The sequence below is a fragment of the Diadema setosum genome, chromosome 7, assembly GCF_964275005.1.
Source record: "Diadema setosum chromosome 7, eeDiaSeto1, whole genome shotgun sequence".
Classification (NCBI taxonomy): Eukaryota; Metazoa; Echinodermata; class Echinoidea; order Diadematoida; family Diadematidae; genus Diadema; species Diadema setosum.
This window is the reverse complement of record NC_092691.1, coordinates 10,295,679-10,320,233: the sequence shown is the minus strand read 5'-3', so window position 1 is coordinate 10,320,233 and position 24,555 is coordinate 10,295,679. Positions and strand designations below refer to the sequence as shown.

Here is a 24,555-nt window from a genome sequence, read left to right as displayed (position 1 = left end):
TGTCTTTTATGCGTCAGTTGTGTGGTTCGCGCGCTGTTGTTGTTGTGCTCCAAAGAGGTGAAGGACCTCTTCGCAGAGGCCTCGCTGTAGTGATGTGCACATTGCATGATGGGATATAAAAACTCGAGATTCTAATCCCGACCGTTCACACGTACCAGCGCGGGGCCAATTATCCCGCTAATTGATGAACCAGCGCAAGATTTCTTGGGATTAGCATCGCGATGCTTATCCCGCTAATTTTCGGGTTTTTTCTGTCCAAATGTGCAAAAAACTCGGGATGACGATCGCGATGCAAATCTCGAGATTTGTATCCCGCTAATTGGTGTACGTGTGAACCCTGCTAATGAAGAGTTACTGTACTACACATATACTTTGCCTCAACAGTGTCTAGTTTAAACTACACGTACGAGGTACGTACAGTATGGGCAGATGTGACTCCAAATAGATTCAATGAGGGGTGTAGCCCAGTTCAAGTGAATAGTACTTTTGAAGAAATCGATACCAATAGTTTTAACCAGACACTAGGAAATGTAATATTTGTTTTATATTTTGATAAAAAATTTAAATAAAAGAAAAAAAAATATAAAGGGGCATTCATGTGATGGAAGCGATTTAGTTGCGGGATCTTGCAGTGACAGTATGAAGCACGGCGCAATGTAACAATTGCTCTGCGACATTTCACAAAGTGACAATTTACAAATCATCCCAAAATGTCAAAATTGCTTTGTGATGTCACAAATGCTGTGGGAGAGAACTTTATTGCGATGACATCATCATTTCTCCTAATTTACTAGTGGTGACCAATACCACAGCTCTGTGAAAGCATCTGAATATTTAAAATTCCATTACTTGCTTTCCAATATTTCATATTTAATTTCCCTGAAACTTTAATATGTTGTTCTTTTCATAGCATTTTACTCTATGCTTTAAAAAGTCAATGTACGTACCATATATTAATTGTTTGTTTGTTTCGTCAATACCAACCTACACAAACTCTTCGATCCTCAACTTCTGGTCTTTTACATATTCCGTTTTCTAGGAGATCTTGGGGGGAACGAGCTTTCGCTCACGCTGGACCAACACTGTGGAATTCACTTCCTCGCGAGCTGAAAGACTCAAGCTCCATAAACATCTTTTAGGAGTAATTTAAAATCCTGTTTGTTTAGTAGTGCATTTTGAAGACAGACTTTCATGTCTTCTTTTTCATTTTCTTCTTTTACGGTGTATGTACTTTCAGTTTTTTTGCTTTGATGTACAATTGTAAAGCGCCTCGAGCATTTAATCAGAGTGGAGAATGGCGCTATAGAAATTGTATGTTTTATTATTATTACTTTAAATTATTATTGCATTTGCTGAGGTACAACTGCATTTCCAATGGAAAAAAAAATGTTGAAAAAGGGGATGAAGCTTTTACACTGTCTTAAAAGGAAAATTGATTTAAAAAAAACCTCAATGATTTTCATGTAATTACCTAATATTCATGTGGCACTAAATCCATTTACAATTCTTGACATTAAAACTGATAAAAAAAAAACATGATTTGAGTACTCTTACTTCTGTGTCATTTGCTCTTAATATAATATAAGCATTTTACAATACACCAATGTGCACAGGTGAACACAGCTGTACAGCCTGGGACACTTGCAGGTGGAAAAGTAGCAAGAAAGAGAGTGAATTAACAAAATTCATACCAGCAATTAACCAAAACTTCCATTCTCCGAAAATAAAAAGTCTTTCATGAAGAACAAATCTGAGGGATTAAGAAACTTGCATGGAATTTAATAAAGGTTACAACCTCTGATTTGAAGCTGAGTTTCCCCTTTTTGCTCAAATTATTTCCTCATCATTTTCCCCATTTTTTTCCCCAATGGGGACCATAAAGAGAGTGAGAGGCTTACTATCACAGTTGACGCTTAATACAATGACAAATACAGTTATTTTGTGCCCATAGCTCACCATTTGATAGGGTATGCACTGTATACCTACACATGTACATACAACTATAATACATACACAAGCTTTAATGCGTAAAATATTCTTGTGTACATCTTCCTGTTTATTTATAGATGGACTGATGATTACAGCTAATACAGGGTAGAAGTGTGTTGGCTACAGCATGAACCTGGAGAATACAAATGTATGAATAGAGAACTCATATATCAAATCCTACAGTATCCACACAGAATGCACTATTTGTGTTGACATAATGATTCAACACCCACCCATGCCATTTCTTAACCCCGTACGACCACAATGAATGTTGAAGTACATGTGAAAAGGCAGAGAAGCATGTGTGTAGCCCATACGGACATCAAGGATGATATCAAAATTGGATTGCCTTTAAAGACATTCAATCCCTTTTGCATGCAAATTTTTGAAAGATTGGTGAGAACACTTAGGTATTGAAGAAAACACTATTTGGAAACCTCCTGTAAATTTTGAACTCAAGAGGGTCTTTATTTGTTTAGTTAAATTGACCGTTAAGATTTGAATAATTTTTGCAAACTTCGCAAAAATTACAAATCTAAATACTAGTCTAGTTTTACAGACCTGTGTGATGCACTTAGTTGTATATGTAGTTCATGTAAGTGGTGTGTTGTTATTTGCCATTGATAATAAAGTAAGAGAAGCTAGTGAATTCTTCTTTTCTGACAGCTTTAACATGCATACCTGTTGTTGGAAGTATAGTATCATATTACAACCACAGGAGGATTAATGTACAAAGCAGCTGTGCCTAGTACACAGAATACGTTACGGTGAGCGTTTGGTGCATTATTTGAATTTTAACCTGTTGAGGACGGACTGATTTTGCTACAACACGCATTTCCCATAGACCCCTGCCCGAGTATACTCGGGACTCGTCCTCAACGGGTTAACGGCCAACAACCTTCAAATATCACAGAAATGTTATAGATTTACTATAGTCTTGTCATTCTGGTGGAATATATCATGTTCTGTGCTATTTGGGAAGGAATGCAAAAGGGAAGGGCCATCTTTCATACGCTACTTGACACACACATTATTGCACTCTGAAGATCTATTCCCCCCATCTCGCCACGCACAACTACAGTGTACAGTACATCGCAAATATGAGTGCAGTTGGATATTTACTCAGTGTTCAAAATCAACATCGGCCCAAAGGCCAGCGACTGTTACATGCAAGATATGGTATGATTTGTGGAACCATTCTGTGCTAGATAACCATTTGGAAGAAAAATATGTCTCGCTTAATAATCCAATGTAGTTAAAAAGACAGAGCTAGTTATGGGCTCTGTACACATCTTAGAGGGCCCATAAAATAATTGGTAATTCCTATTTCGATGAAGTTTGATGGGAATTCAGAGAGTGAAGGTAAATATTGAAGACACACATGTTAATACCATGGTGTTTTCTCAGCACCTAAACAGATCTCCCCTTATTTAATAGCAGAGTGGAATAGTGTGACTCATCTTCCATTGCGTGCAAAATCTTGTCCAATTGCACACATGAAGACCATGCTCAACGTACAGTGTGTGTCATACATGTACAACACCTTGGACGTTAACTTGTAAATTCTTGAACATACAGGGTGTAGTACAGAAAGGGAACCATTTTTCATGAAAGGGAAATGGTTGTGCATTGTCTAGTGGCACAATCGAATGCGAAAGTAATCAGTCGAAATTATGGACAGAAAATGAGCAACTGAGTGTGCGCTTGTAACTGATTGAGTGCGTGTGACAAAAGTATTAATTTTGTGACATCAGAGGTATTCAACAGAGCAAAACTATGAGTTGATTATCACGTATCACAGGAGTGATAAATGTATTAATGGGTGACGTCGGTGTGGAATATCCAAAACTGACTGGCAAAAATTGCATACTCACTATAGACAGCATACAATGGAGAATGGTACATTGTACTTTTAACTGCATGTCACGTGATGAGCATTCAACCAATCAAACAGCTAGAATTTTTGTTGGTGATGTATAAATGGCAATACTGCTATCACAGATGTAACTTCCTCATGTTAGCATGTTTCAGAGAACTGGCAGTATTTTCAGTGATATATTTATAATTTTCAGTAAAACCTTTTTTTTTTTTTTTAACCACATCTAAAAAAAAAAAGTATAATGGAAACCTTAAGGGACTGCACAGTACTAGTTGAGGTGAGGATTCAGGTTTATAACATTTTTGGTGAGATAATGAGATACCTCTTATGAAATATGAAAGAGCATGTCATTTCAGAAGCATTCAATGTTTATTTGATGAAAACTGGCCTTGAAATGGCTGAGATATCAAAAAAAGAGATCCTAATAAAATTGACAGGCGACAACTTTTATTAGGATCTCTTTGTTTTACCTTGTTTTTAGATATATCTCGGTCATTTCAAAGCGATTTTCATCAAATAGACATTTGATTCCCCTTAGGAATTGTATGCTCCTTAACATTTCATAGAGTGGTTTCTATTCTTGCAAAACGTTACAAGCTGTAAGTCCCTTTATATTGTAAATACAATGTATACATCCAGAAACAAGATTCTGAGAGTGAATTTTGTAGGTTTAGAATTCATAATGAATGATTTTTTTTCTTGTCTTTTCCACTACAAAAACTTGTGTTGATTACAGCTTGAAACTCTGTAAGTTGCTCAGTGAATAGTCTATGATTGTATTTCAAGCTTTTCTCACAGATCTAAACACAGTTCAAAGTTGTGAAAGTATTGTAATCAACCAATTCTGCACAGGTTCTGAATTCAATGAAAAAAAACGATAGAAGCCTACAATAAAATTGTGCAGTCAAGCCCAAAGCACCATGGTTTGTGTCTATCGATGCATGTTTCACAATAGCCAATCTAACTTGTCATTTTGGTCAGCAATGAACCATGGTGCCTTATGCTGCTCCAAGTGGATCCTCCATGTTTGCTATGGTATACTCACTGTGTGTACTTTGTGAACTTTCATACAAGCTATTCAAACTATTTGAAAGGGAATTTGTCATGCTAATGGAGTCATTACAGAGCATGTTCAATATCTTTGGTGAATAACAGCTTTAAAATTCATATCAATAATGCAAGGAAAACAATTTCAGTACTGAATTAAGTTATGAAGAATTTGCCCTTGCACCTAGAATTGAAAGATCATCTGTTGTAATGACCTTGTAATTTCACAATGATTATCATTTTGATAATGCTTAATCATGATAAAAACTTTGGGTTTCTAAACCCTAATCAAATTCACTTTAAGGGTATACAACTTTTAAATTATCTTTCAAAATCATTGTAAACAGTCACTTTGCTCAGAGTGAAATGTCATTGTATGAAATTATTGCAATTTTCTTTACAAATACATTGAGGAGAAATATAGAACGAATACAAGTAAGGTCTGAGGGAGATTCATATAATACTCGCCATATACACATTTCCTTCTGATGTCACCATATCATTACACATACTTGTACATCACACATGCTGTTATTGCTTTCTCTTCAAGAGAGGTCCTTTTTTTCAGGACTATTCTGTTCATTATTATGCCTCCCTCTCCCATGCAGCTCTTTCCCTGCTGAAGTCCTTCTTAGGATATCCAATCCCCCTCCCCCTTACATTTGCTTGATTTTGACTCTGCATTCCATGATAGTCTGTGCTTGCCACACATACTGTTTATCAGCTCTGTTCTTTCACTTCGTTTAATCATGGACTATACTCGAAACGTAGTAGGTCCATAGTTTAATAGGTTAAAGGGAACGCAAACCCAAAGAGCAATGTGGATTGAGTAAAAGCATTGACATTAGTAGAACACATCAGTGAAAGTTTGAGGAAAATCGGACAATCTATGCAAAAGTTACGAATTTTTAAAGTTTTGGTGTTGGAACCGCTGGATGAGGAGACAACTAGAGGTTATGACATATGAGTGGACAACAATATAAAGAAAATATAAAAGGAATTCCACAAAAATTCACTTTTCTAGCAAAATGAAAGAGTACTTGACTAACCGCTTTCAGAAAGCAGGGGGAATAAGTGCTACCCCTAACATATGTCAGTATCAAGTTGATGGAATATGTAATTTTCATGAAAAATGAATTTTTATTGAATTCCCTTTATATTTTCTTTATATTGTAGTCCACTCATACGTCATAACCTCTAGTAGTCTCCTTACCCAGCAGTTCCAACACCAAAACTTTAAAAATTCATAACTTTTGCATCGATTGCCCGATTTTCCTCAAACTTTCACTGATGTGTTCTACTATAGTTACTGCTTTCACTCAATCCACATTGCTCTTTGGGTTTGCGTTCCCTTTAAACATAGTCAGAAAATTCACATTTTCATCACTTCTCTCACCTACAGCTGTACAAGTGCATCTCCATGATTTTCACACCTTCTTCTTCCCCCACTCCTCCCTCCTCCTTTCTAGCTCATCTGTCTGTCCCCTCCCTTAAATTTCCAAACCCATTTATACCTGATTCTCATTCTATTCTTCCCTCAATACAAAACATCTGTCCTGACCCATGTTGTTATCTCCTATCACCCTTCAATTGTCACCATCTGCCTTCCTAACACACTCTTTATGTTGCTTCCCTCTTCATTCTTCTCTTTCTAAGGTTTTCTTTTGCAAAACAAGTCCTTTCAAGGACTACCTACACATGGCATTACATCAAACCTTTCTTCCTCATGTCATTAATATTATGTCAACATGGAATGTTTACACGTACAGCTGATAGTCACAGAGGTCTACTAATATCTTTAAGTCCAATTCTAATCCAGTATTAAATGGCATCAGCAAATAGAGATGAAGACATGAAGAATACTTACGAGAAAATGTGATCCAATCATCATGAAATGAACTCGGGAACTATCACAGGCATAAAAACGCACTAGGCCACTGAGAAGGGTATTGTACAATGCATGAACGTCATAGGAAGCAATGAGCTACAGAGGCAGTGTGTCCGTTACACACATTGTATCCAGCATGTTTTTATCACCAATGACGATGTGATGACAATACGATCAGAATTTCTTTCGGCGGATCACGAGCAAATAGTGCCCTGTTAATGCAGACGCCTACATGTACTACTGACGTTGAACAACACACCACGCATCAGTCTCCCAATGCTCCCCCCCACAACATTCATCAAGGTATGGCAGTAGTATAGCAGAATAACACAGTGGTCATACAGAGGGTGTGTGCCAGTGTTGGATTAAAATGCAAGATCTTGACAGATGTTCATCAGCAGGGCAATGAGCGCACCGCGGTGAGTACAGTAGATGGCAGGTGTGTGTATGTGGCAGAGAGAAGAGAGAGGGAGAAAGTGGCGGCAGTGTGTTGCGCATTAAATCTCCCGAGAGCCCCATTGGATGACGCTATTGTAATATCATTTTGTACAGCATGCACTGGCTCCCGCCCGTCAGCACACCATATTCTCTCTCTCTCTCATCGAAGTCTCCACGACGATACAAGTGGTGTATAACAATAATGCCTGCACATAGCACAAGGGAGAATACCAGCAAAATATTGCTGAATTCCTTCAGATCACATGTCATCAGTGTAATTTGCATTCTAATCCTATGCGGATACGCATTTGAAATACTGCTTACACATCCTTTAACCTCCATAACTTGTAGGACACTAGTGTATCATTGTGTAGAACCCTCAACACTGTCATTGTACATGTATGTATTATATGTTGTATTATTAACAAATATGTGGAGTATAAAACAGGGTAGATATTTGTGCTGATTTTGTGTGCAACTGACCAAGTGAAAAAAAAAGGACAGTATTGAGTAGATACTTTTGTGACGATATCAATGTGCAGAAATTACAAAAAAAAAATTGTCTGCAAAAATGTTAACGAGGGAAAATATTAGATTGGCTAGGTCTGAAAATTTGTTCTACAACTACGTACTCTGCATTTCGTTTTATAGTACAAGCAGGGAATAATGACACAACTGAACGACCAATGCTATTGAAATGTATACCAACAAATTCTTTTGCCACATATCATTTCTTTGAAGAGCATTAAATCTCTTTGATGCCTACAGATAATGGCACCATAATGTACTGTACGTGTATAATGCTGTTCAACATTGGTACCATCATCATCATTTTTTTCCCTCATACTTTCACTGATGTGTTTTGCTGATCTGCCTTTAATCTAAAAATCTAATCTGGAAAATTCTCCCTCTAAAGCAGCTAACTACCTGATGAGCCTTTTTTCTCTCCCATAAAAAAAAAAGCATGATTTGAACTGCAATTTGAATAGCACTTTTTTTTTTTTTTGCACTCCTGTTCACAAGTATACTGTACACAAGCAAAAAAAAAAAAAAAAAAAAAAAAAAAGATCTACAATCCACTGGCACTCAAGGAAAAATCTTGACAAAAATTGCAAAGGTTTGAGCTGCGACAAACTAGGCATGCCTGAGTCTTGGTCTTTGACTGACAGTCTAGAAATGTTCACCCTATATGCCTTGCATGTTGGGATAGAAAGGAAAAACAAAACTATTTCGCACAGCATTCATACACTCTTCGCACACACACACACACAAAAAAAAAAAAACAACAATGAATAAGACAATAAAATCCCGACTATCTTGGAAAGCAGCCAACTATAGGCGCATTCACACAAACCAAAGAAAGTGCAAATGGACTTCAGATTCAAATCACACAGTTGACTTTGACTGACATGCAATGGGAATACAGGTGAAAACTTATTGACCAAAACCATGACATTTACCCTTTCTTAAACAAAAAATAATAACAATAATAATAAAAGTATGTGTGCAGTAATGATATCATCAGTCAATCACATCATCTGATTCCCATTTAATGTTTTGACTGATACGGTACTATAGCACTCTTTGGGGGGTAAATAAAAAGTAAAACTACAGAGTTAAAAAAAAACCGTTCTTCAGTTCATCTTAAAGCAGTATCTTATTTTTAATACCAGCCTATAATGTGAACACCTTTTACAGTTAAACGTAGTTTACCACTGCAGTGATTTTAAATGTGTTCGGGTAAAAATTACATTTGATGCATATAAATGTTGTAGGTCAGTTGTACCACAAAACATCCTACCATATAAAAATTTTGCAATAAAACCTAAAACATACAATTGTAGGAAGATATATCACTATTTTTCTTACTAAATCATAACTGTAGACAGTTTAGATAGTCTAGAAACACTGTTATTTTTGGTTCACATTATATTTAACAATACTTTGATTATCCGATTAAAATTTTTACATCAGTTGTTTCTCTCCCTAACTCACATTTTAAACTATTTTTAAGCATTAAAGCTGGGTTTTTGTTTCATCTGCAAATGGTAAATATAATGCCTTTAACATAGATCTCTCTTTTTTCTTTTTTAGCATTTTTCAGCTGAAGATGACACCATGGAATCACACCAATCTCTGAATATCTGAATGAAATCTGGACATTACTGGTCACAGCACTTTTCCATTCAGAGTTGGTGCATTGAAATGTGACATGCACATTTTCTATTATACACTAGTAAATGCTTTCAACTTGAGGTCTTTTTCCACTGGTGTCTTGAAAGCTTGAAATGTGGTTTATGTTGTTGGTTTCAGGGGGTAGGCAGTTCCAGTCTTTCATGGTTCCAGGGATAAAGCTTAAAAGTGAGGTATTAAAGGTCCTGTTTACCTTTTGGTGCAGTGATTTAAAAAAATGTTCAAGATATCACTTTTGATGCATATGTGTAGGTCAGTTGTATCACAAAAAATCCTATCATAGAAAAATTTTGCAAGAAAGCATAAAATATAAGGAAATACCACTATTTTTCTCATTAAACCATAACTGTAGATGGTTTTAGATAGTCTGGGAACATCTTTATCATTTACTATTGTTCACATTTTATATATTTAACAATACTTAACATCGATTATACTGTTCAAATTTTTACATTGGATGTTTCTTTTCCGAACTCACATTTTAGAACTCTTTTGAAGCACTAATGCTGGGTTTTTGTTTCATCTGCAAATGGTGAATTATGCCTTTAAATCATGGCTCACTGAAACTTCTACAAGTCTGCACACATGGCTGATTTTTATTTTGCTCATCAAAATCCACTGAAACTGATTTTCATCACACTTAAAAAAAAAAAAACAGAAACGGGACTACACTGAACAAAGTAGACTACATACGTAAATGTTTATAGCGACACAGCATGCAAATATGAAAATGAGGAGCTTTATCATGTATTCTTGTCTTGCTCACAGAATAAAGGTTGTGTACAGGCTGTACAGTACAGCATGTTTTTACATTGTTTGCTTCTTTTCATAATGTAGGTTCACTGTATCAACTTTCCCGAGTACATAGATTACATGTACAGTTGAACCTCTATTATCCGGCCTCCCTTTATCCGGATCTCTCTATTATCCGGAGGCAATCTCGCCGTGATTTTTTTTTTTTTAATAATTACGGGAAGAGAGGGGGATTCCCAACTCCTTGAGAACTCCTACCCAAACACACATGAATTACATATTACTTCCAATATGATTAACATACATTGCATCAAATTTCCTTCCAAATTGCTCACCTTCAGACATTTCAACATCCCGAAACATCCCCAAATGTAACAATGAAAAGGTTGCAGTATACACATTACTACATGTAGCACTACAATGGGCTACATCAATACTGGCATGTGTATGTATATGTACATGGATAAAGCATTGAGTCTCCCGTATCCGGCCAAATCCCTTATCCGGATGAGCCCCGGTCCCGACTTGTCCGGATACGAGAGGTTCAACTGTACATGAATGCACACAATGAACATACACACACACATACATGTACTGTACACAAGTAGGGTCTGGAAAAAATATGTTAAACTGTCGCAATTCAGACTACTGTATACGCCATATATTTCGCGAGTCTAAATTTTCGCGAATCAGGAACTCCTGACGATTTTGTGAGTTGTTAAATTCGCAATCGTGGAGTCGTGTACTGAATGGACAAATGTACATGCATACGTCACATTCACATCGGGATCGGAATTAATATTTTCGCGTGTCTTTAATTTCGCGAATACTGTACGAGCTGAAATTTTAGCGAATTTCGCGAATCGCCTTGGAACCGCGAAAATAACAACACATGAAAATGACAACGCGCTAATAGCTAAGTTCAGTATAGACCCTCGCAACCACGAAATTAACAACACGCGAAAATGTCCTCCAAGTAGCAATTCGCGAAAAATATCTGTACGCAAAAATTTCAGCTCGTACAGTAGCACCCGACTCGTGAAATTCGTGAAAATAAAAACCTCGCGAAATATTTGGCGTCTACAGTAATCCAACTCAAATCCACACACGTCAGCCACATCTCATAATCAGCAAAGACATGAAATATATAAGACCTGTAAGATTTGTTTGTTTTTTAAATGATGCTGAAAAAAAAAAAAAAATTAGCAAACAGTCCTCTACTACTACCCTAGTGAAGATTCACATTCATTTTGTACTAACATAAAGTTGTGTCTTACAGTGGTTGCTGTAACCTATGAACATCTTTCTGCATTTTCTGCATGGTTGATACTCAGAGTAATGTAACTAGTTTATAGTCGCAGAGGTTGCTGTGATGGTATTACCAGCTGTGTATTACTACATGGAATTTCGCACCTAGCTGAAAGTACATATGTATGTACAAACAAAATTAAAATGAAAAGCATTTCGACAGCCATATTGACTCTCTGGAAAATGCAGCTGAATGATGGATCCTTTTCATGTACAATCAGTACATGAAGAACATTCAAGCAGTGAACATGAACTGCATGAAAATATGCAGAGTCACGCTACATTGTACATGTACCTCTCATCAAAAACAGTGGAAAAGTGGCATACTATGTTCTTGTGGGGGACATCAAATATCACAGGGACTGCCACTCCACCGTGATATGGGGTTATGACGAGGAATAAGCCTGAGCGCATCATCCGATATGCTCCCGCTGGTACCAGGTCACTGCGTCGAAGGGGAGAGAGGCACATCCCTTGAAGAACTGAACAGATGCTGGTAGTCAGGCAACATTTCCCCAATAATGCACTCTACACTGTCCCAAGTAGCCAACGTTTATAGCACGCATGATAGAGCTCATACAAGAGAGATTTTCTCATTTACTACTCCCAGTTCTCGTGTGAAAAAATATTACCCCCAAAAAAAGCAGTCCTTGGTGTATAATTGCATGTGTGGAGTGCTGCTCTCAGGTACCAGTAGATCATACTTGGTCCCATATGTACGTCTGCTAGGTCTTTTGCACGGAGACTAGCATTTTCAAACAGGTCTCTACCAACGCTATCGACTGTTTTGAATACATACTGTTTGTGGACTGCCTAGCAAGAAACGAGCAACACGGCACGGTAAACCCTTGAGGTTCGATACTTAGCAAACAACAGCTGTAGTAGAGGGCAGGGTATCACACCAAAGGAAGCCACTATCCACAAGCGCTGGGAGATCTTGAACAGATTTCTGTTTCTCATCTACTGAAGTGTAGATTATAGCTGCGTACAAATCTTGTACTCTACATCCAAACCGAAAGCGCAGGGTGACAACCGAACGCATCAGCAACAATGTTCCGGCTGAAAAACACCCTCGTGGCCACGAAGGAGCAAGAGGGCACAGGTCGCAACATGCTGCGGTCATTCACGGCAAAGTTTGGGACCGTGCATGTGGCAGACATGGTGAAAAAGCTGCCCGAGAAGCTGGTCTCCCTGCCATCAAGGGTGGAAGCAGCTATACACAAGGTGAGGAGGGTAGGGAGCAGACTTTTAGCTCAAACAGAGTTTGATAGTACCATAAAGTACCTATTTGTAGTGAACAAGCCAATACTATGCTAAAACATTGGGTACCAGTAATCACAGTCTTACAACTGTACAACATGGCCCCCAAAATTTGCAAAGTTTCAAGTTGCTGTTGTTTTTCGAGAAAAGCAAAATTTCATTCATAAAATTCTTTTTTTTCCCTCTTCACAATGATGGGTTACACAAAGAAGCCATTATCATGAAGATAAGGAAGCAAAATATGGTTTGAATTTGTCAGAGAAATTCATTCATTTTTCTTTTCTCACATATTCTTTTCTTCAATTTAATGTGTCAGTATATCTACAAATGTAGCATAATATTCATCTATCAATCATCTGATCTGATGGTAAACAAATGAGTGTCTACATACATTCTATACACAGACAGTGCACCTGTATGAGTACTGAAAGTACATAGGATATTTTGTTTTGTATGTCCATCGTTGTGTATGAAATACTTAAATACCAATAGAGATATTTCAGTCTTACGCTGTCTGTTCAATTCCCACCAACCCCCCCCCCCAAAAAAAAAAAACAACAACAACAACCAAACAAACAAAAACACACATAACACAAAAAAAAAACATAACAAAAACAAAAGCATGAAAGGGAGAGCATCCACCACCTTTGGTACTAAAAGAAAAGTGCCTGATGATCAAGGACTAATACTATACACAGGATACAATGCTTAGCATGCAGAACACAATCCTGTTTCAGTATTTATAAACATGAGCTGCTTGCAGACAAAACAGCACAGAGCCTTTTTGATCTTCAGTCCACATTGTACAACACAGCGTTCACAGAGATGCCAACAATCCACAATTGAGCCAAGTGATCTTTGTATCCCATCTAGTTATTATATCAACCCTGTGTATGAATGCCATTCGCATAAAAATGACACACCAATACATAAGAGTACATGTAGTTAGTGTACAACTTGTAGTGCAGGATATGCAACTCCACCATGTGCACATTGTGCATTAAATGCAAACAGGTACACAATATGTATGTTGTATGTACATACAAAGGTAATGCTGTACACCTGTACAGTTCATGTGGGGATGCCAACATTGTGAACAGCATTGCAGTATCATTCTGTGGGCTGAAAAGGCATATTTTTGGTAGAAAAACAACATTTCTACAGTACCTTTCCTGTATGAAGTAGACATCAGTGTAGCAATACAATTTGGGAAAGCAGTTTTTTCCATGAAACATTATTTTATTCTTTATTTTTTTTTATTTTTTATTTTTTTTTTTTGCCAAAAAACAGTACAAAAAACTGTAGAATAGTACAGCAAGCATCTCTGGGCACAGGTACAATGTACAATCTGGCAGAGAACCAGAAATAGGCAACTCAGACTTACGAAATGTAAGACGTAAGTTGCTGAAGCCATCAAGGGCAAATAGCAGTATTTAATTGTACTCTGCATTTGCCATAAATTGTTATGTTCAAATGTAAACTGTGTAAGGTTATATTATCATTCTCCTCACACTGTCAGAACATTAAATATTACCAGCCAACAACAGATGATCTCACATGTACGTCAAACAAAGAAATATACTGTAATCCAGCCACATCATTATTCCATGACACAAAAGAGCAGAAATTCAAGCACAAAGGTCCAAATTCACAAGTTTCGGTAGTTTGAAATAAATCCATGGTTGAAATGTAGTCCATGGACTGACCACAGGCGTGTATCAGCACGTAATTCATCACTGGATGTCTGTTGGCGTATATATCCGGTATACAGTGTACGTGTAAATGTGATCAGACATGTGTACGGTACATGCAGATGAAATTTCCATACATCCACAGGCTACAACTTCAGACTGTCTACACGGTAGATGTGAATTCTGGCCAAAGAGTTCTATTTATTGCCTCCTCAGCAATTGCACTATAACTTTAAAGGACAATCTCTACATCAACACTGAACTGTAGGCTGAATTTATCATGGAAAAAAAAAATCATAAAGGAATATCCAACAGGCATAATGTACATGTATGTAAAAGAATAAGATGCATTTAATGAATAAACCGATAACTGATTACAGAAGAAAAACAAAACCTATCAAGAAGATCCATGATGATGAACAACTTCTGTCACAACATTTTTACAGATCACACCACCTTGTTGTAATACATGTGATGTACATGTAGATCTATAATAGAGTAATGTGTGCAGCACTTTGATTCAATAGATGGATACCCCAAAGTACAGTGTACAGGGAAAGTAAAACTAGTGTGGGCTGTGTATACAGTGTACTCTGGGTCATCAATGTTTGAGACAAACAAAGTTTTATACTTGACTATTTATCATCACGCATAGTTTGAGGTCATGAGGTATGCGTGGGAGTACCTTGGGAGAATCTATGATCCGTTATGCAAAGTAATGGCTGGGCCAAATGAAATCTTTGCAGTATCCCCCCCCCCCCCCCCCCCCCATTTGGGCAAGCTACAACTGTACAGTCATTGCATGATGTACTGTATACTGTGTGCGAACAGAGTGCAGAAAGAGATCTAGGCATTAGTGATGCTGTGCACAGGAAGTTATTAAATACGGTACATTGTAACATACCTATAAACAAAATCCAATCAACTGATAAAGTAACCAACCCTTTGTCCTTTGGGAGAATCTATGATCCGTTATGCAAAGTAATGGCTGGGCCAAATGAAATCTTTGCAGTATCCCCACCATTTGGGCAAGCTACAACTGTACAGTCATTGCATGATGTACTGTATACTGTGTGCGAACAGAGTGCAGAAAGAGATCTAGGCATTAGTGATGCTGTGCATAGGAAGTTATTAAATACGGTACATTGTAACATACCTATAAACAAAATCCAATCAACTGATAAAGTAACCAACCCTTTGTCTTTACCCATGGCAACTTCATCCTATAACATTTACAAAATCAAATTTTGACATGTACATTGTATGTATGTACAAATGTATTTAAAACTAAGTGGCTTCAAATAATCGACAAATCAACAGACCTCAAATATAGCAGTCATAAAACAGTTTAAAGTAGGAATCTAGACTTGTCCACGGAATCTAAACTTCTTTATTGGGCAAGCAAAATGTAAGGATGTTTGTGGCCTAAAATGTTTAACAAACTTCCTCTGATTAATGCAAGTAGCGACAACATAATAGACCGGTTTACTAATGTATGCACAGATCTTTAATTTTGCACACGGCCGCAACCTCGGGCAAACAAAGGATGCGAGCCTGCAACGTCGGCTGCTGCAGCCGTCCCCGATACATCCCCACATGTAGACTTACGTGTATGTTGTGTACATGTGTAAGATGCATCAACTTCGACTTTACCTCGTGGCATTTCGTGTGGCTCTAAATCAATTCCCAACCTTAGATGAGGGAAAATTCTGCTGTGATCAAACGCAATTTGGACTATAGTTTCGATTTTATTGAATTTTGGCTTCGATTTTGTCTTCAGTAGTTCTGAAAATGGGTGGAAAACACTGCTGCTACGGAATTACTACATACAACAGTATGACCGCATCACTTCAAACTTCAATGATTCTAAGCATTATGATTGATTGTGAAATCTAAACTAGACAACGAATCTCTCATAATCGATATGTTTCCAAGGATTTTTTTTTATAAGTTAGACTCAGACTGATTAAACTTCATGAAATAGAATGGCGATTTTGACCTATTTTTCTATTAACAATAACACTTTAACAGTTAGGGCCTAGGGGCCTAGCCCTATATAGACTAGATCTAGAGTAGATCTAGACGTAGACCTAAAATTAAAAACAAAAACAATGATAGACCTAACCTCCCTGACATTCGCAGTAGGCAACATTTATTTCCCCCGTTGACTTATTCATCACGACCCAGGTCTGGTACGTTGGTTTGTTGAGGTATGTCCGGTCGGCCTAACCTCACTAAGGAAAACACGAAAAGGGCTCGTGTCTGAAACCTCGTTGAACTTCAGGCTTGAAACACTCCCATCCGCGAAAAGACGGTAGTCGTCAAATGACTTGTATCCCTTTAGCTTTTACAGTCATAGTCAGTCCGATTGATGATCAGGTAGTTGAACACGTCAAAGAGTCCAAAATCTGTCAAAGTTGGATGTAAACCCAGCGAGCTTGTTAGGATCGGAGAACGAGCAGCCTACCAGAGCGAGCTTCTCCTGCAGTGACCGGCCGGTGTCCGCCCGGGAGAGGTCGGGATCGATGGGCAAATCCAAATCGGCTACGGCAGTTGCACTAGTTTGATGAGTTTGTCCTTGTTGTAGCCGCTTGTGCTCACACCTATATCCCTCAAATACTCAGTTAATTCCTTAACTGTCCAATTCTTCCATGGCTTGCTCGAACTTTGGCTAGAACTTGAAGCTGACGCCATCTCAAAGCAAGATTATAGCAAACAAAAGTTGTCGATAATCCGCAGCGAGTAATGATCGTAGACAATACACGCGTGAATGCAAAAACAGTGTGGCGCGCGCGTCCGCGCTTATTTCGCTTGCCCGACCTAGTTACAATCACTAGGGTCGCGTGGGGTTGACGTCATTATGCATATCATTAGTAAACCGGTCTATTTAGATGACATCTGATACACTGTAGTTTTTGATCTAAAGAACTGTACTCTTTGGCATAGTTTGCAAAATGCTGATTACTGTCAACAGATCTATGTATAGTATTGTACAAGTATCATTCTATATTAGACTGCCCCCCCACAAAAAGAAAAAAATGCTGCTCAGGACTTCCATCATGGAGTAGATTGAATACATTGAGTTTCTCTACATACATTGTATCTTGTCAGTTGCTGCCTTGATGGAAAACTGTGTACTCAGGACAAAATGGATACACATCATAACAGTAACTGTGTATTCAGTGATGCACACAGAATGTTATGTAGTCCCGGTCATTACTGCCAATATGGTTTACACTTGTGTAAACTTGTGAACTTGGATTTTAGCCTTAACCTGATTTCCAGACACCAAGATACAATACACTGTACATGTAAGCCCTATATTCCCACCTCTCCCACACACTTTTCAACAACTTGTGTAGTTTGACTGAGTTGTTTTTTGTCTTCAGAAAAAGAAAAATAACTCCCTTGCAATTTAATTAACATTGAAACTCTGTAGAAACTATGGAAACGGGTGAAAAACATTGTGTTCAAAGCAGGAAAACATCTAGCACACAATAGAATTGAAGCTAATGTTTCAGGGTTGTTGGTTTTGTTTTCTTCAACATTACTTACCAGTTGAATAATTTTTAAACTTAAAGGGATGGTACAGTTTTGGTTGAGCTGGGGATTCAGGTTTTAACTTCTTGCAAGATAATTACATGTAAAAACCATTTTGTGAAATAATAAAGAGCATACAATTTCATCTAAAGAGGAATTTAACTTAAATATTTGATGAAAATTGGTTTAGAAATGACTGAGATATCCAGAAATAAAGAGGTCATACGTATTAAGCCATGGGACCCACCTTTTATTACAACCACTTTGTTTTACTTTGTTTTTGGATATCTCTGCCATTTCTAAACTGATTTTTCATAAGTGGTTTGATTATCTAATTATCTCGCAAAAATTTAAAACCTGAACATTCTTCTCAAACAAAACTGTACCATCCTTTTAACTGAATTTACAGTCTGGAAGGGGGAGACATACTGATTTGAAGCAAGATTTTGCTATGCATCATCATCAAAGAAAAAAAACACATAACAAAGCTAATATTTACCTCAGAGTAAAGATCTCAAAGGCTCATTTTTTAACAATTCCATTCAAGAAAAACAATACATTGTACAATGTATCTTGTCTTCCCAAAGGGAAAGTTGTTGGACTCCTGCCAATCTCAATGAAGACACATGTGAAGTGTCCACAACAAAGTCACGAAACTGAGACCAAAACAATCAGTCTGCATATGAATGTATGCGTCAACAGTTCAATGTAAAGGGAGAATAAGCTGTAGGTAGAGAGACTTACATTGTACTTTGAAGGTCTAATGGAGGTCAAAATCACTTGACGGCAAGTTGTTAACATTGTTAACATGGAGAATGAATTAAAGGCAAGTTACTGTTAAAGATAACCTCCATGGAGGAATTCCCAGAGTGAACAAACATGTATTGATGTACAGACTGTGATGCTTTATACTCCCACACTACAAATCCATTTAATTCATTCAGTTTGAAACATATTAAATCTAAAGACTATATATCATATCACTTGCCTCATAGAACATTTTCTGTAGTGTGTCTATATCTGGACAATTATGTATTGATATAAACAGCTACAGGGGAAAAAGAATAAATACAAAATGTAGATGCCTCAGTGCAAGAGCTGAAAAAGTAACGTTCTTGGTCAGTCATTTTCGAAATACCTGAATATCATTGATACAGTTAATCTTTGTCGTTGCTTTTTTATTTGACATGTTTCTGGACCAATCTATTGCCTCAGCAGGAATCTTTCACCAAAGAATACAGTACCTGTATACAAATATATGTACAACTCTTTCCTTGAAGAAATGATTCTCATCTAAAGATGCCATATATTGGCGGCGACATTGCCAAAAAAAAAAACAACAAAAAACAAAACAAAAAACTGTCTTCAGTTTATTCTGATTGACTGTTCTGCCTATAAATACTTAAAACCCTATGAGATGCGAATCAAGAGCATTGAAGAATTGATGTACATGTATGGACATAGCTAGAGTAGCTTTAGAGTACAAGTGTACATACAATTGTACACATTGTACATTGTACAAGAAACTCCAAGAGGTTTCCAACACCCTGATTGTTGAAATCGGTACCGGTACTCAATTTCCTGCATGTTGCTGTTGGTCTTTTATAGTGGGTTTTTTGAAAAGCCTTCATATTCCGTTTCCTGGGCATGGTACCCCATATGAGATCTTGACATTCATTACAATGTGGTTGCTCCCAAGGGGCAACCACATTGTCAAGATGAACAGCAAGTGAAAAAAGAAAAAAGAAAAAAAAAAACTTGCATCAGTAGCTGGGATTTGAACCCATGTCATCTACTGCTTACCAGGCAGCCTCATTGATCAAGAGAACACTCAGATATGAGGAAAACTGAAAACAGTTGCAACTGAAGTTTGATGACTGATTTTAAGTACAAAGAGACTTGTGCCATGTCAGAGATGTACATACTGTACAATGTACATTTAGATTTATATTTTTGAACATGGCTACTAGGTACTAAAACACTGATCAATTCAGTGCCTACACCATGCATTTATGTCCATGTAGGGCAATGTGTCAATAAGTTGCAATGAAAAACATCTCGACGGAAGAATTTCATGAATTTGAATAATTACGCAGTACATACTGTACCTGCTGCATGCTACATTGTATTTAAGGATTTAGAACGAACACTTGCTGTCGGGTGGAAGCTCAGTGGTCTAGTGGAGATGATGCCTGTCCGGAGGTCAGGTAGGTTTGAATCCTGCTTGAGCACGTACGCCCATGATTTTTTAATCATATCATGGCTAAAACACTGATCAATTCAGTGCTTACAGTATTTGCGTCGATGTAGGGCAATTTACCAATCAGTGGCAGAGATTTAGTTTGCTGAATACTGCCATGACGGAATTGAAGAAATGTCTAAATCCTGAAATGAATATGGATCTACGACTATGAATTAGAACAGTATGATATTCAAAGTAATAAAAATGATAATAAAATAAAAGTTTAAAAACATTCTTCAATCAGATGAATCATGTCAGCTTTCTATGAAGAAATGTACATTGTATGATGCAAGTCCTCTTTAGTTATAAGTTGGTAAACAGTGATTAGGCCATGACTATCACAATTGATTACAGATCTAGAACAATCATTAAAAGAAAGATTTCAACAAGAACTTACCAGTTGAAGTTTGATCTCTAAAACTGAACTCTAAATAGTTACACAGTAGGTCTACCATATTTTATGAGGGAGTTGGGGAAATCATTTGCAGTCTCAGAATCCAGTCGCAGCGAGTTCTTGCACTTTTTGCAGAAACTCATGAAATAAGATAATGCCATCGTTCTCTGCAAAATCTATGCACTGTTACTAGTTTCTCTGTAGGCCTACTACTGGACCTACAACTCAGTTTAGAGGCTGAGACAATTAACAACCTGGATCCATGACTTGACTTTTCAACTGCGCCACTCTGCGGTGTCTCATTTGCATTTCCCCCCTCCCCCTAAACACACTTTTTGACTTTCAATGATATTCCATGAAAACTCTACAACTGTTAAGAATAAGATTCATCTTTGCATAGAATATATCTCAAACAGCTGCACAAAATCTCAAGTCCTCCTGAAGCGTAAAGGCGTAAGGTACATTGGTAGACCCATGTGTTTTCTACAGCCTTACATCAGTTCAGGAAACCCACTCACAAGGGGGGCCCCTCCTTATAAGTAACCCGTCCCCCTTATAAGTAACCCCGTCCCCCTTATAAGCAACCCCCGGGGCACCCCTTATAAGGAGTCTCCACGCTTTTTTGCAATGCAACGCGAAAATGAAAGGACTGCGGCAATTCGCTTGATTATGTCCATAAAGCTTCACAAGTTTCCTAGTTACTCACGAAATTTGAGCAAAATCAGTTCGAGGCATCATATCTAAAATCATGGATTTAAATGCGATGTCAAACGACCCATGCGAATGCTGAAATGCGAGCGATTACTGGCGTGAGTGTCGCCAGGCGCGGCGGCGCGGCAATGCTTGAGTGCAGACGTGGCGACTGAGTACGGAGACTTTCGTTCACTGGCAATGCTTGAGTGCAGACGTGGCGACTGAGTACGGAGACTTTCGTTCACAGCTGAACGAAAGTCTCCGTACTCAGTCGCCACGTCTGCACTCAAGCATTGCCGCGCCGCCGCGCCTGGCGACACTCACGCCAGTAATCGCTCGCATTTCAGCATTCGCATGGGTCGTTTGACATCGCATTTAAATCCATGATTTTAGATATGATGCCTCGAACCGATTTTGCTCAAATTTTGTGAGTAACTAGGAAACTTGTGAAGCTTTATGGACATAATCAAGCGAATTGCCACAGTCCTTTCATTTTCGCGTTGCATTGCAAAAAAGCGTGGAGACTCCTTATAAGGGGTGCCCCGGGGGTTACTTATAAGGGGGACGGGGTTACTTATAATAGGGTGTCTGGTAGATTTTTGCAACTGGAGAAATACAAGTCATTTCACACTAAAACATACATATCCATAATGTCCATACTTAACATAATACATACTAGTGTGCAAAATTTCTCACCATAATCATGAATAATGGTGAAGTTATGAGCAAATAAAAACAGGGTATTTTTCATCCTCACACTGTCAAAACCTTGGCGAAAAAGTGGGTCGCGAGCGTGATGAAATTCACTGTCAAGCGCACTCCAGTGGGCGGTGCTATTCACTGCGTTTATCACATTCAAAGCGCGAGTGTTTCTAAGGCTAAGCGCGCATTCTTGTCAGCTAGCACACACCTACCCAGCCAGCTGTGCGAGGCCCGCTTCGATCCCGCGGCACGCACTTGTACTTGCACTCGCACGCGATTTGTACACATGGGTTTACGAGACCGATGACCCATCATACATACAAACGTATCACAAACGTAGGTCTAACAGCGCGGCGGAGTAAAAGCGCACACAGTAGTGGTGCATGTGCGATGGAGCTCCATGCTAGTACATGCTAGTGTACATGGAGACGCGCACATGTACCGGTACTCACATAATACGTACCGGCGGTGCGCTATTGCAGCTGTGCGGAGGCTGAACATCGTACCTATGCATGCAACCGACTCGACTGTATGGAGCTTCGCGTAAGTGCGCGCCATAACCACGAGTCATGGCGTGTACTACGTGTCTAGAATTGTAGGCCCCGCCTCGCTTAGTTCGCTGATGTTGTTACTACATGTATGCTGACAAGGGTATCTTAATCGCTATTTCGCGGGTTTATCCTGGGGAATAAGCGAAAAACCAATGCTATTTTTGGATTCAGCACCATTGAATCCTCCTACACCGGTATGGCCAGTTTCACAGTCGGGCGGAACAGCCGAGTAATAGCGATGTTTAGGCTTAAATCTGAATTTAGGTAGCAATACGTCTTGATATCTAAACTCGGCGTAGGACGAGAAGAATGAGACCACCACAAGCTTTCATATGATACCAAATTTATGGAGATTTGTTCCCGGGATAAACCCGCGAAAATGCCTGAAAGGTGATTTTAAGCCAAAATTGTGGGTCCACTTTTTGACCGAACGCGCGCCCTACGTTTGCCCATTGCCCAACACGCACTGAACGCATCTGGTAGTCGTAAGTTTATTTGAAAATGCTAGCGCTTTTGCATTCAAAATGTGACTTTCGTGATATCATTTAGTATCGAAGATAATATGATAGATTTCTCTTATTGTAAAAAATGTTTTGAAGTAGTTTTATGTTCTGTAGATGCATATAGACCTAGAAAATCTAGGTCAAAGATGACTTGTGAACTCGCGACTTCTGCGTGAATTTCGAAGGGGATGACAAAGCGCATCGCGCTACCGACGCCCTACTTATAAGGGGGACGGGTTACTTATAAGGAGGGGCCCCCCTTGTGAGTGGGTTTCCCGAACTGACATACACCACATAGGGTAACATCCCCAGTATTCGGTCACTTAAGCTTTTTTGCAATATTTTTCAAACTAAAATAATACATACATACATCATATCTACAGCAATGTATGTGAAATATATCAAATTTCTTTAATCTCAACTTTCATTTCGTTAAATATCTCACAGAATTGCACAAAATCGCGAAATATTTCACCTTGAAAATTCCCCAGTATACGGTCATCGGCTCCAGTATTCGGTCACGCGATGTGCGCGTTCAAAGTCAATGCGTGTTCAAGGCAGCTGAAAAACGTGCGCGCGCGCTACCTTGTTGGCGCAAAATTGCATCGGGGAAGTTGCGGCGACCGTTGGTGACCGAATACTGGGGCCTCGGCACTTGCATTCAACCCTTGTACATTGGGACACTGTATCGGCACGTACGGACATTTTGTTTTTCTTTTGCGTTTTTGAGGATACCATTACACTCCAAGCTTGCGATAGGCGAAAAATCCCGCGAGAGAACGGCATATTTCTCAATTTTTAGCGCTTTTTCGGCGACCCGTACTCTTAAAACTGGGCCTTATCCGCGCGCGCGCTTTTGGAAAGTAGCGCCGATTCTGCACTTTTGACGGTAAAATTTGGGATTTTGGATGGATTTTTGGAGGAGGCTATGGGAGTTTCCTGTTGTGAATGAGTGTGTAAAGTATGTGAATTAGTGTGATTTGCGTGTGTTGTGACAGTTGAACTTACTATAGCTGGTGACTAGTGATAAGTGACCGAATACCGGTGCCTGACCGAATACTGGTGCCCTTACCCTACTTACACTACAGTTTTACACTGCACTGCATTGCCATTATAGGGCCAATGCATATATCGCAGAGTGCAGGATTATAAATTTATTTATTTTACCAACAATGTGTGTATGCGACCTTGAAATCATATTGACGCTCATAACATATGCATCTAATAGCATCATCACACTAAACCGACCAAGTGGGTGACTTGTAATTGATGAAGAAGGTTCCTTTCATGCTATTTAAACGATAGTTTTCATGCGAGAATTGAGAATTGAGCGACAGTTACACAGAGTGCAGCGCAGCGCTATAGCTGATTCTACAGCCGCTGCTTTGACACATTACGTCTGGCGGCAGCGCAGCAGCCCGCGGGGACACACGTTCGTGTGGTACACTCCCCCACACACCTTCCCTGCTCTGTACGGTGACTGT

The 24,555-nt window shown here is 38.6% G+C and overlaps 2 protein-coding genes across 3 annotated transcripts in view; one reads left to right on the top strand and one right to left on the bottom strand.

Annotated features, from left to right (window-relative positions):
• LOC140230826 (secretory carrier-associated membrane protein 1-like) overlaps nt 1–24,555 on the bottom strand; it is a 47,817-nt gene that overhangs the window by 23,045 nt on the left and 217 nt on the right. The gene's annotated exons all lie outside the window — the stretch shown is intronic.
• The window catches only part of LOC140230825 (AP-3 complex subunit beta-2-like), a 59,807-nt gene continuing 47,467 nt past the window's right edge, over nt 12,216–24,555 (top strand). For both annotated transcript variants that reach the window (XM_072310966.1, XM_072310965.1), the window contains exon 1: nt 12,216–12,719. In XM_072310966.1, the coding sequence (XP_072167067.1) occupies nt 12,546–12,719 (174 nt within the window). In that variant the 5' untranslated portion in view covers nt 12,216–12,545. The remainder of the gene's footprint in view (nt 12,720–24,555) is intronic.